The sequence below is a fragment of the Tupaia chinensis genome, unplaced genomic scaffold, assembly GCF_000334495.1.
Source record: "Tupaia chinensis unplaced genomic scaffold, TupChi_1.0 Scaffold000384_1, whole genome shotgun sequence".
NCBI classification, from domain to species: Eukaryota; Metazoa; Chordata; class Mammalia; order Scandentia; family Tupaiidae; genus Tupaia; species Tupaia belangeri.
Window position 1 is genome coordinate 2,204,497 of NW_006159886.1, and position 14,013 is coordinate 2,218,509.

Sequence of the window (14,013 nt, forward strand, 5' to 3'; positions counted from 1 at the left end):
CCCCCCCCCAAACAGGGGCGCCCCCCGGCCCCTCCCAGCCACAGGCTTGCGTTTTACCTGTCTAGCAGCCTCTGTGGTGAGAGGCTGTCTCTTCTCGTGGCTCCAGCAGAAGACCCAAGGTTGGTGGTCCTTGGCTCAGCCTGGCCATAGGCCCACCCACGGACCAGCCCCAGTCCTGGCCGAGTGGCCCCATATATGGAAGCCTGACTTAAAGGGTTAGTCAAGAACTGAATAGCACGGCGGAGGTGCACAGCGCCAAAGACAGACACTCTGAAAGGAGCAGTGCCGTGTGCTGCTGAGGTTGAAGCAGACACGCGCGGACTTAGCCCTAGTTCTTTCATGAATTATCCAAGGCCTTCTAATGCTGCTTTGGTTCCTATCCAAGCACAGAGGTTTTACTTTTTATAGTCACGTCTGTCACTTTTCCAATACGAGGGCTTTTACTTTTGGTGTCCTGCCTAGGAAAGCCCCTCCCAGAAGCGCAGTCTCTCAGATGCTCCATCTGCACTGGGGGCCTGAACTTGGATCCAGTGCAGAAGTTAGTTTTTCCACTGGATAGTGGCTTGTCTCAGTCTGTCAGAATGCTGAGCCAAATGCCGATGAAATGATTGCAGAGGGACCGACGAGTTAGGGATGGGCAGAGACGGTTCCCAAGTGGGAAGGAAAGGCGTGTGCGTTCAGCTCTGGTCCTGACGGAGAGGACTCTCGCGGAGCTCCCGCTGCCAGTGCTGCTCCTGGGGACCCAGGGCCGCCCGGGGACTCAGGGCCTGTGCAGTGGCCTTGACAACAGACTCAGCTCAGGGAGCCTGGGGTCTGAGAGGGAAGTCCCCAGAGAGTAAACTGGCTTGGAAACTGTCCTCCGTGACGAATGCACCCCAGCCCGGCCCCAGGGCTCCTCTCCTACAGCCGGCATCGTCAGCGCCCAGGGCTGCCCTCGGTTTGGCGGCCTTTCCTACAGGCGCCTTCGGGAGGGTTCCTGTTCTCGGGAATCCGCAGCAGACAAACCCACGGGAAGCCTTGAAGGCAGTGAGGCAGGCGTGTGACAGGAAGGGACGTGCCTAGGGACAGAACCGGAGACGGCCTGGACACCGAGGCCCACGGCGTGGCTTTGGGCTCAGCCACCACGCCCGGGCCGTGAGTCCGGAGCGGCATGGAGTACGTGCTCTTCGTGCTCTACTTCTCCTTCTTCCTGTGCCTCTGCGCCCTGGTGTGCCTCTACTTCTCCGGCTGCCAGGAGATGACCTACAAGCACGAAGGTAAGCAGCGGCCCTGGGTGTGCCTCGGGTGACCAGCCCCTCTCCCACTTACCGGCCGCTCTCGGACGAGCGAGGCTGGGAGGGACCGGATCGGTTATTTGGGGGCACCTCCCCCTTTCTTCCCTATCCCACTGGATCTGCTCAAGACGAGCACCCCCGTACACTCACAGTATAAACGGAGAAGACGGACACATTCACTGTCCGGTCACTTTGCCAAAACTCTGCTTTAAATCTGGATCAGTTTATAAACAGGAGTTTGCTTATAGAGGATGGACGCCCAGAGCAATGATTAGAATTTTTGCTTCTCGGGTATCTTTTCTTAGGAAATGCCCAGAGAATTTGAAAATAATTGAAACACAGACAGCTTAACAATTTCCTTCATGCTTGACTTAAAGCATTTTTTTTTGATGAATTTCTAACATAAGGAAGAGAGAGACACCCCCATAAAGAGCAAAAAAGAGAGAAAGCCAGCGTCAGAGAGAGAGAGACAGCTCCCCACACAGGGTCTTGACACCACGTTCTACTCCCGCCAGCCTGAATCACAGACGTGTGTCCGGCGTGCTCAGGGAGGTCTTCAGACCCAAACTCGAACCTTGCCATGAGGGTCATCTCGCAGGGTGTCGTGGTTACTGCTGCCCCACTGCCTGGCCCCTCATGCTTGACGCTCTTTCGATCAGTTTATAAACAGGAGTTTGCTTACAGAGGATGGACGCCCAGAGCAATGATTAGAATTTTTGCTTCTCGGGTATCTTTTCTTAGGAAATGCCCAGAGAATTTGAAAATAATTGAAACACAGACAGCTTAACAATTTCCTTCATGCTTGACTTAAAGCATTTTTTTTTTGATGAATTTCTAACATAAGGAAGAGAGAGACACCCCCATAAAGAGCAAAAAAGAGAGAAAGCCAGCGTCAGAGAGAGAGAGACAGCTCCCCACACAGGGTCTTGACACCACGTTCTACTCCCGCCAGCCTGAATCACAGACGTGTGTCCGGCGTGCTCAGGGAGGTCTTCAGACCCAAACTCGAACCTTGCCATGAGGGTCATCTCGCAGGGTGTCGTGGTTACTGCTGCCCCACTGCCTGGCCCCTCATGCTTGACGCTCTTTCAAAGCCCACTAGGTGCCATACATGAGTGGAGACGGTGCTTTCTGGGTGGCTCTCCCCTCACCCCTCAGCAGGCATGTATTGAATTATTCCCTGTGTGTTTGGGGAGTTCAGCGTAGTTCAAGTTGCTTGTCTTCAAAGAAAACAGCTTCCATGTTGACACTCTGAACTTCAGAATATCTTTTTTTATTTCATTTTTTACTAATAAAAGCATAAATGCATGTAGGATATGTTGGCTTCCTGTGTACAAGAACTGACTTTAAAGGAAACAAACTAACCCAACCCATGTGTTAGAAAAGCCAGGGAGGTGTGGGGTGGGAGGTCGGGTCGCAGTCGGCTCTTTGCTGCTCTGGAAATGGTATGGACCGTGTATCGTTCCACAGTTACAGGTCGTCTCCGTTGTCACAGGATCGTGCCTGGACGGCCTTTGTGTTCATTTCCCATTTCTCTCAATCCAGCATGGCTCTTTGGAGCCTTAGTCTCTGGGGCCATAATCCACCAGAGAGGCTTCTGGTTGGGTCTGGAGTCAGGCTGTTTACTTTAAACACACATTTGCAGCAACCATGGTTAATGCCCTGGCCTAGGGCTTGGGAACAGAGGCCTTACCCAGTGGTCCCACGAGATTTCTAAAGGCGGGTTAACCTAGGTATTTGAACAGAGTCCACAGCCCCCAGGGTGACCCATGGTGCTGAGGGTGACCCATGGTGCTGAGGGTGGCCACAGCCCAGCAATGCTCTACCCATTTGGAAAGTAACTGGATGGTGCTTTCTGGGCCCATGGGTATGCAGAGCCCTCTCAAACACAGCTGCTAGTCACCTCCACAGTACACAGAGGCCTGGCCCCCGGGGCCTTGCAGTTAGCAGTGTTTACAAGAAACAGGGTCAGCTGAGTAGCTGCCTAGAAAAAGGAGGGACCCAGAGCTTGAGAGGGAAGTGCGGTGTGCAAAGGAGCTTCAAATGCTGCAGACGGGTCACTCCCGGAGACGCCATCATCCTCATCCATGTTAGACTTCAGCTCTCTAGAGATTGTCAGGAGAGCTTTTGCCACCTGAGGTCAGGCGGGATTTCTCGTCTGGAGGCGAGACTCAAGTAACGTGATTGTCTTCAGCCTCTAGTAGGAGAGAAATGCCCTTTGAACCCGAGAGGCCTAATCTGTCCTCATAGCCCTACCTACTGGGCTCACCTGGGGTGTCCAGCCAGGCTGGGGGAATGAATGGAGAGGAGTTATGGGCAACCCTGAAACTATCTGTGGATAAGCAAATTCACTGGGCTGGCTTCATAGTCTAGTAATTAAGGGAGTTAGAGCCTACGTGACTGACTGCGATTTGAGTTCCAGCCTGATGGTTTGAAAAACATGCTGGGCATGTGTGCATCCATCCCCATTCTGACAGGAGAGGAAAATGGGGAGAAGGGTTTGTAGCCCGACCATGCCCCATTGGAGAGGACTTTCCCTCTGTTTCTTTCTCTTCCTTGGGTGAGCACATGCACCCTCTGGCAAGAAAATAAATGAATAAAATGCATTTGACTTTGATGCCACCAATAGAGACGTGCATGTGAACACCTGTTTGGTAAGCAACATTTCTAGGTGCCAGGCCCTGGGCTGCAGTGAGGAATGGAAGGGCCAAATCCCTGCCTGCCTGTGGCTTCTAATCTAGAGGTGAAGACAAGCAGCCAGCACTGAGCAGAATGTGTCCTATGTCGGGGCACTCAGAGCCACAGAGAACAGCACGGGCAGAGAGCAGGGTGGGACTTGGACGTGGTCGTCCGGGAAGCCACTCTGATGTCTTTGTCCCAAGACCTGAGCGAACTAAGGGGGAGGGCGTCTCGGGAGTGCAGAGACCCTGTGGTCGGTGTGTGGCCTGTGTGTGGCAGGTGCAGGGGTTGTGCTCGCAGGGTGGCCAGAGCAGAGCAGTGGAGGGCGAGGAAGGGTGGGGCCAGAGCAGGTGGGAGCAGACCACCCGCAGCTTTGTCTGGATATCGGTCTTTACTCAGGGGTGACGGAGAGCCACCAGAGGATTTGGGCACAGAAGCGCTAGGACGTAACTTCTGTTGTGAGTAGTGGCCCCAGCTGCCAGCTTGAGGGACAAGGGAAGCAGCAGGGAGACCAGTGAGAGGGGCTTTTTAAAAATTTCAGCAAAAGGGGACCAGCAGATGGCATAGCTGTTACGTTGCTGGACTCCCACATGGCCGACCATGGTTCGAGTTCCAGACCCAGTAGCCTGAAATTCACACCGGGTGCATGTGCCTGTGTAACCCAGGAAAATGGAGGAAAAGGGATTGCAATGTGGCCGCCCCCTGGGGGGCGATTTCTCACCTTCTCTCTCTCTGTCTCTGTTTCTCTCTCTCCAGTGAGCACACATATCCTAAGGCAAAAACCTCTACAAAAAAATTAAAAACAATAAAAAATTAAAAACTTTTAGCAAGAGACAATGGTGACTTGGGCCAAAATGGAGGAGTCAGTACATGGAGCAGGTGGCAGGGTTGGATTCTGGGGTGATGGTGGTGCTGACATGAGGTGTCCCAGAGCGGGGTGGGTGTGAGAGCACCAGGGGAGGCTAGGAAGACCCCCGGGTTTGGCGCCTGGGTAGCCGGGAGAATGGAGCTGCTGAGCGCAGGTCAGACTGTGGGAGCAGCAGGCTTGGGTTCGCCAGCTGTGCACTGGGACCCAGTGGCTGCCGAGGACATGACTGACGCCTGAGTCTGGAGTTCAGGGGAGAGGCATGTGTCCCATGCACACTAAAGCCAGGAATGGGATGCGGGGTGACTGCTAGCCACAGAAAAATGCCACGTGAGCTCACTCTGGGTGATGTACGAGGCAGGTGCTGCCTATAAAGCCTCTTCAGAAATTCCCACTGTGGGACCAGCACATGGCATAGAGGTTAAAGTGTCTGGATCCCACATGGCTGACTGCCTGGTTCGAGTCCTGGACCTGGCAACTTGAGACTCATACTAGGTGTAAGTGCGTGTGTGCCCAAAATCCCAAGAGGAGGATAGAGGAGAGAGGGTTGTGGCATGGTTATCTCCCTGGGAGGTGGTTTCTCCCTCTCTCTGGCAAGTGCATATGCCCTAAAGCAAACTTACAGAAAGAAAAAGAAATTCCCACTACATAAGGTGGTAACATGGCAGAAAGGCCCTCCTGTCCTCTGTCTCCTTCCCTGCTTTATGTCTGATGTCCCTAGCGATGTCACTGGCTATGGTATCAGTCCCCTTCTTACACCTGCAGATGTGGAACTGCAGCCGTGTATTGGCGTAAACACGGCCATTGTGTGGGAGGCATCCTCAGCGTGGAGGGTGTGCCCTGCCCTCTCTGTGGGCTGGCGACAGCTGGGGCCTCTGCAGGAAGCCACCTTCTGGATGGGTCAGCGAGAGTCTGGGGTTTGGTTCTGGAACTTAGCCATGGCTCCTTCAACATGGTCGTGAGAGGTATTAAAAAGCAAATTCTTCTCAGGGCTATTTGGGGGAAAAACAATGTTCCCAAATAAGGGCTGTGGCCATGGGTTGACATCTGTGGTCACAAGGACCAAGGCTGCTGTGGAGACGCCTCACCTGGTTTTGACCACGAATCCCCAGGCCCAACCCAGGGTCTGACCACAGGAGGTGCTCAGCCAGTGGCTGAATGAATGAATGAGTGACCGAGTGCGCAGAGCTCCCTAGCCTGTGGGAGCTGGGGCTGGAGAAGTGCTGGCAGGGTAACCCAGAGCCTAGTGGGCAGAGCACTGAGATTCCCTGGGGACCAGCAGGCGGCATAAGTGGTCAAGGCCCTGGCCTCCCACGTGGTAAACTGTGGTTGAACCTCAGACTCAGGGGCTTGAAAATTGCACCAGGCACCTGTGCATGCACACTCAGGACCCCAAGAAGAAAATGGAGGAGAAGGGATTAAGGTATGGCCATCCCCCTGGGGAGTGATTTCCTGCTTTCCCTGACTTTCTGTCTCTCTTCAGCAAATGCACATGCTCTATAGGAAAAAAAAAATGAGTACTGAATCTGAGTGACAGGTGCCGCTCCTTCTGCTGGTCGGAGCCCTGGGGTCAGCGTGCGGGCGCTCCCGTAAGCCTTTACCAGTTTCTGGCAGTCGAGGCCATGCAGTCTCCTCAGGACAGACACTCACTTGGCCTGTCCCTTTCTCCCTAGGACAGGTGCGCTGCTCAGCAAGTGTTAGCGGGTGCTGGGGCCCTCCACTGTGTGCCGTGGCGAGTGTGTGACCCTGTGCTCCCAGGGAGGTGGCTCAGGGTTCATGCCAGAGAAGCGAGCTGTTGCCTGGAGGGCTGAGTGGTCACACAGCAGCGGCCCATGAGCTGGAGCCAGGTGGGGCGTGCTCCCCGTGGCTGTGAGCCAGGCACGTGCCACCTTCTGCCCCCTTCACCACCGCCTGTCCCACCAGCCATGTCTCGGGAGGCCCTGGTGGCCCAGCTACGAGTCGTGGCCTCTCCACACTGGTGTCCTCCCTGGGTCCTAAGGTCTGCACTTTGCCGTTTACAGAAGCATGTTGTGGAGACATTTTTTGGATTTGACGAGGAGTCCGTGGATTCGGAGACGTTGTCAGAAACATCGTACAACACGGACAGGACAGACAGGACCCCGGCCACGCCCGAGGAAGACCTGGATGATGTAAGCGAGCCAGTAGGCCATGAAGCGGCACCTCACACCAGGCCGGCGCGTCCCCCCAGTGTATTGTCACACAGATGGCTTCAGGGGAAGGTGGTCCCACTGTGGTGGGCTCCGTGAATGGCAGCAGGGTGGGGGCAGCACGTGGGACCCCCCCTTTCCCCGGCTCCGACTTCCCCAGGGAACCCGGGGGGTGCCAAGGCCGAGGCGGGTGCTGACACACGCTGCCTCGGTGGGTGTGCTGTCTGCAGTCCACGTTGCCGTGGTGGTCCACATCCCCACGCCCCCACGCCCCCAACCTGGAGGAGAGATCGTCGTTGCTCTTTTGGCTGTAGGAGTGAGGTTCTCTGTCGGAGAAAACGCGAGCCACCCTGAGATGTGTACAGGAGAAGGTGGACGGCACTTGGCGTCCAGGCCCCAGGTCGCCCCCTCTCCTCCCGGGCCAGCTCTGCCGTCCAGGCACACGGCCGCGGTGTTGAAGGAGCTGGGCTCCCAGAGTGTAAAGGGCGGCTGTGTGCTCTCTTTCCACCCCTCCCCTGGGCGGAATTCCCTCAGGAAAGCCCAGTAGGGTCTCCGGCAGACTCTGTGGGCTTCTGGACCTTCCAATGGCAAGAAAGGCCACGTCTGATAACTAAGCTCCAGGCTTCCTCCCTGGGGACCTGCAGCGGGCTCAGCTGCTGTCTCCTCATCTTGCTCCTCTGCCTCTCCTTGTGTTCCCTGGCAGCTTTTTCTTGAGCCCAGGAAGGACCCAGAGTGGGAAGGCGTGGGCCAGAATACCAGGACAAGGGGCTGCAGGCGATGTCCTCGCTGGGGGTGGTGGACGGTGCTGCTTCTCGTGGGAGCTTCTCTGGGCTTTCACGAGCCCTTGCGAGGACCCCTCCCTGCAGCTGCCTGGCTAGGGCATGGGCCTTGCCTCTCCGGCACCCCCAGTCCCGGGATTCTGGCTGTCTACGTCCTGACCGGGTCCCTTTTCTCCCCCAGCGGCCTTTCTGTGGACCCCTTCTAGACTGACATCTAGGCTGGCCTCTCCCTTGAGTCTGTTTGGCCACGGGAAAACTCGGCACATGCTGGGCACTGACCCATCTGACCCCATGGTGGTTCTCCTTGTTGCACTGCCACCTGTGCCAAAGCTCCAGGGACATCTGTCACCTCTCCGCTGCCCCCTTGACATCCCGCTGACACTGGAAGGAGATAGACCGCCCTCCCTGTTGGCTGGAGGGCCTTGCCTATGCTCGAGACGCACGCAGCCCTTCCACGTGTCCCACGTGGGGGTCTGGGCTTGGCCTCCAGGCCTCGTTCTGAGCCTTCACTGAGGCAGAGACCCAGCTTCCAGGTCGGGAAGCTTCTTGTTTTTATGTCTCGTTACACGTAACTTCAACAGGATCAGCCAGTGACGTGCTTTCAGATTTGCTCGGCTTCAGCCAACAGTGTGTAAACAGGCATTTTTCAGCACCCAAGCATGAGACTCTCAACCCCTCTGAGAACCACACAGGGCTTTTCAAGTGTGGTGATGGGCATTTTGTTTCCAGTCCTGGCCACAGTGCACGATGCCAGAGTACGCTCGAGTTTGCATTGTCACGTGCTCTTGCGCATCCTTAGGAGAGGAGCCGTGCTGGCCAGAGGGGGGCACCTTCAGCGTCAGTGCCCACTGTGGGGCTGAGGTTGGCCCAGTGGTCCCTCACCCTTCCTCCCTACGCCCTGCTCCATCACTCAGGTGAGGCCCTGGGGTCAAGGAGCTCCCAGGAGTAGGGCTGACTGCAGGGAGGGAAGGTGGCTCCTCTGGCATCAGAGGTACCTGCTGGCACGACAGCTCGTAAGCACTCTCTGGAGTGAGATGTGGACGTCTGGCTTGGCCCAGGCGACTCGGGGACCAAGGCCACTTCAGGTCAGATGCTGACTGTTCCTCCTTCTCCGTTACGTTAAGACCACGACCAGAGAGGAGGCTGACCTGAGGTTCTGCCAGCTGACCAGGGAGTACCAGGCCCTGCAGCGAGCCTATGCCCTGCTTCAGGAGCAGGTTGGGGGGACGCTGGATGCCGAAAGGGAGGCCCGGGTAAGTGCGGTTGGCCCTGGGAACTAGCGAGGGGCTGGGCAGAGAGTTGGGCTGTGTGTGTCCTTTCCAGCAGGGTGATTCTGTCCCATTCCTCTGCCACAGACACTTGGAGGGGGTCTGGGAAGTGATGGGAACTCATAGCTAAGCCCCCATTATGGCAGTGTTCTAGAACTCTCTCCATTCTTGGTGTGGCAGCAGGAGCTCTGCAGTGGAAGGTCATCAGAATGATATGTGTCATCACCTGTCATCTGTGTCACCTGTGTGCGAGAAAGGACACTTCCAGAATTCAAGACCCGCTGATAGGATCACAAACCTGGCAGACCTTGTAGACATTGGGCTTGGCTCCCGGCAGGTCTGGGAAGCCCTCAGAGCATCCCCATCCTGAGCCCCGTCCTGAGGTTTGCCTGCAAGCAGCCTCGGCCTTGTTTGGACTGTGGTGTGATCCTCTCTCTGTTCTGTCCCCCATTTGAGGTGACTTGCTCACTTCCTGGTGTTTTTTTTTTTTTTTTGCTTGTTTGTTTTTTCCTAGAACTATAGGGTGCATGCACTTGCTGAGAGACAGAGAGATAGAAAGCAAGAAATCCCCCCCAGGGACAGCCATGCCACAATGCCTTCTCCTCCATTCTCTTCTTGGGATCTTGGGCACACACGCACATGCACCTGGCATGAGTCTAAGCCACTGGGTCCGGATCACAAACCTGGCAGACCTTGTAGACATTGGGCTTGGCTCCCGGCAGGTCTGGGAAGCCCTCAGAGCATCCCCATCCTGAGCCCCGTCCTGAGGTTTGCCTGCAAGCAGCCTCGGCCTTGTTTGGACTGTGGTGTGATCCTCTCTCTGTTCTGTCCCCCATTTGAGGTGACTTGCTCACTTCCTGTTTTTTTTTTTTTTTTGCTTGTTTGTTTTTTCCTAGACTCGGGAGCAGCTACAAGCTGACCTACTGAGGTGTCAGGCCAAGATCGAAGACCTGGAGAAGTTACTGGTTGAGAAGGGACAGGTGAGCGGGAATGATCCTATGCTCTGTGAGTCTTTGCGCTTCTGTCCCCACGGTGGTGTCCCTGGGGCTCACCTCCATGCCGAGGAGGACATTCTGTGGCGCTGAATGAGGAACTCTAGCAGAGTCAGACGAGAACCTGCTATCCAATATGCCTATTTGCTGAGTTAAAAATATCAAAACATGCTATCAGATTCTAACTTGGCCTCTTCTTGTGTGTTTGCCAAGCACAGAAAAATAGGGGATGATTTCAAAAGCAAAGTGAGGACCAAAACCTTCTCCCACTTGGACCTGGAGAAGAGCTGCCATTGCCGATCGGGGCTCAGTGTGAAAATGAACTGAGGCCCCTGACCGGCTCTAGTGATCGCTACACCGCGGCCTCATCACGGCCGGGTTTCATGATTGCGCCACAGGAAGTCCAGGCACTTTCGCTCCTCAGATCAGAATCTCCCTGTATACCCATTCTCTGGATTAGCTTAGGCGAGGCCTGGTGACTGCAGGACAACTAGAGAGGCAAAGCCTGGACCCGGGCCTGTCCCCGGGAAAGGAGAGACGCTAAAGGAGCAGCCGCAGGCCCAAAGTTAGCGCAGCGCGGCCATGCGTTCTGTGCCATCTGTCAGAAAGTCTCTGGTCTGGTGACAGATGTGCGTTCTGTGCCACGCTCTGTCAGAAAGTCTCTGGTCTGGTGACAGATAAGCAGGGTAGCTCAGTGGCTGTTTCCTGCTCGCGCTCTGTATCCTTCCTTTAGGCAGGATTGCCTGCTCCATGTGGTTACTCAGGGATCCAGTGAGATGGAGACACTGCCATCCTGTAACTGCTCTGCCTAGAAGCGCTCTCCACCTGGCAGGGGTGCAGAAACTGTTTACTGTCTTGGCGTCACTCGTTGGCCAAAAGCAGTCACACTGCCCCACCTCACTGTGGGGGTGCTAAGGAGTGTACATGGGCAGACGGGGTGTCTGGTGGTGGCACCCCTGCCTCCAGTAGAGCACCGGCAGGGTTGAGGTCCACCATAGATCCTGGGACTGGATAGGACCCTGAGTATGGGGGAGGTCTGTATGAAGGGAAGAGTGGGTCACAGGGGGAACCCAGAAGGGTGTCACAAGACAGATCACCTAGAGCTGATTCTGACTCAGCTTTCAGTAGCTGGGTGAGGGCTCAGAGTTATGCCTGAGATTCAAGCTGAGGCAGCCAGCCAGTAATCAGGACTCGCCTCCGACACAAAGCAGCTCCCTGCAGCAGCCTTTAGGGAGGGACGAAGGGGGAAACGTGAGCACCCAATCATCGGGAACGGGTCTGGGAACTGCGGTCCTACCTCCTCCCTGGGGGTAAGGATAGTTGTACAGAGCTGTGCTCCAGAGCCCGGGTGCAAATGCTGGCTCTGCCACTTGTTGGCATGGCCTCAGACAAGCTATGTTAACCCCTGGGGCCTCAGCCACCTCATCTTTGACATGGGGCTATATTAACATATCAGGAAGGGGAAGTAGGGAAACTCAGAAGTAGCCAGAGCAGACGTCTAGGTGAGAGATGATAAGGCTTTTTCCAAAGGCCTGTCCTAACTTGCCATTGGCATCAGCTACCTTCTTCCGGGCTCTGTATGATTAGGGTAGCCTTCTGCCCTAGGGTGCTAGACCACGTGCTTGTGGGTCTGCTCTGTGCTCAGTACCTGCTAAAGGGAGGGGCCAGTTTGGGGCACAACAGATGGCCATTTGTTTAGCAAGCACTCAACAGAGTCCTCACCTTATGCCAGGCCCTTTGCTTGGTGCATGGGATAGTGTATTAGCTAGTCACTGCTGTATAACAAACCACCTCAAAACTTAGTTGTTTAAAACAACAAAAATTCTATTTGTTCACAGTTCTGTGGATCAGTGGTTAGACTGAGCTTCGTGGGGTGCTTGTTTCCCAGGCTTATTCTTGAGGCTGGATTGACTTATCTCCAGCTAGATTGACTGGGGCTAGGTGGCCCCAGATGACTTCAGTCTCCTCTCTGGGCATTGGTGCCAGCTGTTCCCAGGTCTCTCATCCTCAAGGAGGCCAGCGAGGCTTCTTCACCTGGTGGTCTGGGACAGGGAAAAGGACAAGCACCAATGTCAAGTGCTTTCCAAGCCTCTGCCTCTATCACTTTTTCTAAAGTGCCAGTAACCAAAGCATGTCACAGCCAATCCCAGCATCAAGGTGGAGAAATAGACCTTCTCTCTCTTATTGGGAGAACTACAGAGTCACATTGCAAAGGGATGCACACACAGAGATGGGCGGGCACATGGCAGCCATTGCTGTGAACAGTCTTCCCCAGATCCAGAGGTGAGTGGAACAGAGCTGCATCCTCGTGGGGACACACAGCCTCCTGAGGCCTGCACGCGGTCAGCACGGTGATAGTGCAGGTGACAAGTACTGGGTAGGAGGCAGCCAGGAGGCAGCCAGTCCTTTTCTGGACATCCTGTATCAGGAGAGCCAGGTGTAGGCTAGGCCTTAGATTTTAAGCATTCTATAATGCCAGCATTGAATGGGCTTTACCTGACCTACCATGAAAGGATCCTGGCCTAGTCCCAGCTCAGCCACAGATCAGCTGAGAGGGAGGAATTCGAGAAGGCGCCCCATGTCTTCATTTACTCATCCATCCATACACTCCGAGGTTTCTGAGCACCACTGGGTACCAGGCACCGGGCTTGACTCTAGGATGCCATGGTTAGAAGACAATCTTAGTGCCAGATGCTCACGAAACCTACGTGACTGCACCTGACCGGGCAAAGGCAAGGGAAGGACAGCACAGGCTGAGGGGCTGAGAGAACCCCAGTGTGTAAATGCAGCAGGTCACGGGCATAGCCAGCCTTCAGGGCGTGCCAGGGCCTGCTGGAGTAGACTCGGTCTTGAGCTGATGATGCTAGCAGAATGAATACTCTGCACTTTGGGGGGACTGCAGACGAGTGGAGAAGGTGTACCCCACAACCTGCATCTCTCCTTTTTGGGTGTAACGGTTTGGACCAGCAATGAGGTCTAGTAGTTGTTGGCCTTCCTACAGATAGCTTCCCGGATGCCCGTTACTTAGCTCTCTGCTGGCTTTAGTGAGTGTGAACATACTTAGTACTCTCCTTAGGATTCCAAGTGGGTTGAAGAGAAGCAGCTACTCATCAGAACCAACCAGGACTTGCTGGAAAAGGTAAGTGACCCCCTGCTTCAGAGAATCAGGAAGCCCAAGGTCCCCAAGGACCTCTGAGGTCTGCTCAGACCACGTGAGTCTTGCCCAGGTCATTTTGGGCACTGCAGGGAGGAGAGCCGCAGGGCCCGGGCAGCTCTCATGAGGGGAGACATCTTCCTCACTTTGAATCAAAGCCCAGTTCCTGGTTCTGTCCTTTAGGATGGGCCCGCAGAGCCGGTTCAGACCATCCTCCTGGGCATCCCGCAGACATGGGGAGAGCTCCCCCGTCCTCCCAGCATGTACTGCTGCCATTGCTATGGGGGTCCAGAGCCCCTCAGGGATCAGGAATGGTTCCAAGGACTTATTCAAACTCTCTCATCTACGAACATCATCTTATAAGCTGGGAGATGGTGTTCCTCTTACCCTGCTTGGACAGAAGCTGAGCACGGGGTACTGAGTAGCTTCCCGGCATCTCCTAGCTGAGGCGTGGGCCCAGTCTTGCTTCCCTGACTGATACGTGCTTTGGGATAACTGCTACCACGAAGGCTTCTTATTGAACCTTTGTAGGAAAGTAAGAAACCCTTCCTTCCCTGCTGTGCTTTGCTGGGACGCTGTCAGGTGGACTGATCCTGGGGCAGTGTGGGTGAAAAAGACACCGACGGGCTTTGGGAGCAGAAGCACCACCCAGCTGCACTCTCGCTCCTTCCGTTCTCCCTCAGGGGAGGGACTTCCTAGCTTGGTGCCTCTGTTTTCCCACCGTTCACTTACTCGGATACTATGAAAGGGGCCACTGCTCCACCAGGCTAGGCTTGGGGTGACGGGGTGGACTCGGCCCAGCCTCGTCGGCAGAAAGGGCCCGCCGTGCCTCCC

General features: G+C 55.4%; 1 protein-coding gene across 2 annotated transcripts in view; it reads left to right on the plus strand.

Moving 5' to 3' along the window:
* JAKMIP1 (janus kinase and microtubule interacting protein 1) overlaps window positions 1-14,013 on the plus strand; it is a 133,806-nt gene that overhangs the window by 114,548 nt on the left and 5,245 nt on the right. The window contains exons 9-12 of one of the 2 annotated variants that reach the window (XM_006153660.2): window positions 6,840-6,968; window positions 8,890-9,018; window positions 9,930-10,013; window positions 13,102-13,164. In XM_006153660.2, the coding sequence (XP_006153722.1) occupies window positions 6,840-6,968; window positions 8,890-9,018; window positions 9,930-10,013; window positions 13,102-13,164 (405 nt within the window). Of the gene's footprint in view, window positions 1-6,839; window positions 6,969-8,889; window positions 9,019-9,929; window positions 10,014-13,101; window positions 13,302-14,013 lie in introns of those variants that run through there. The other variant, XM_027773870.1, reaches the window with a different exon arrangement.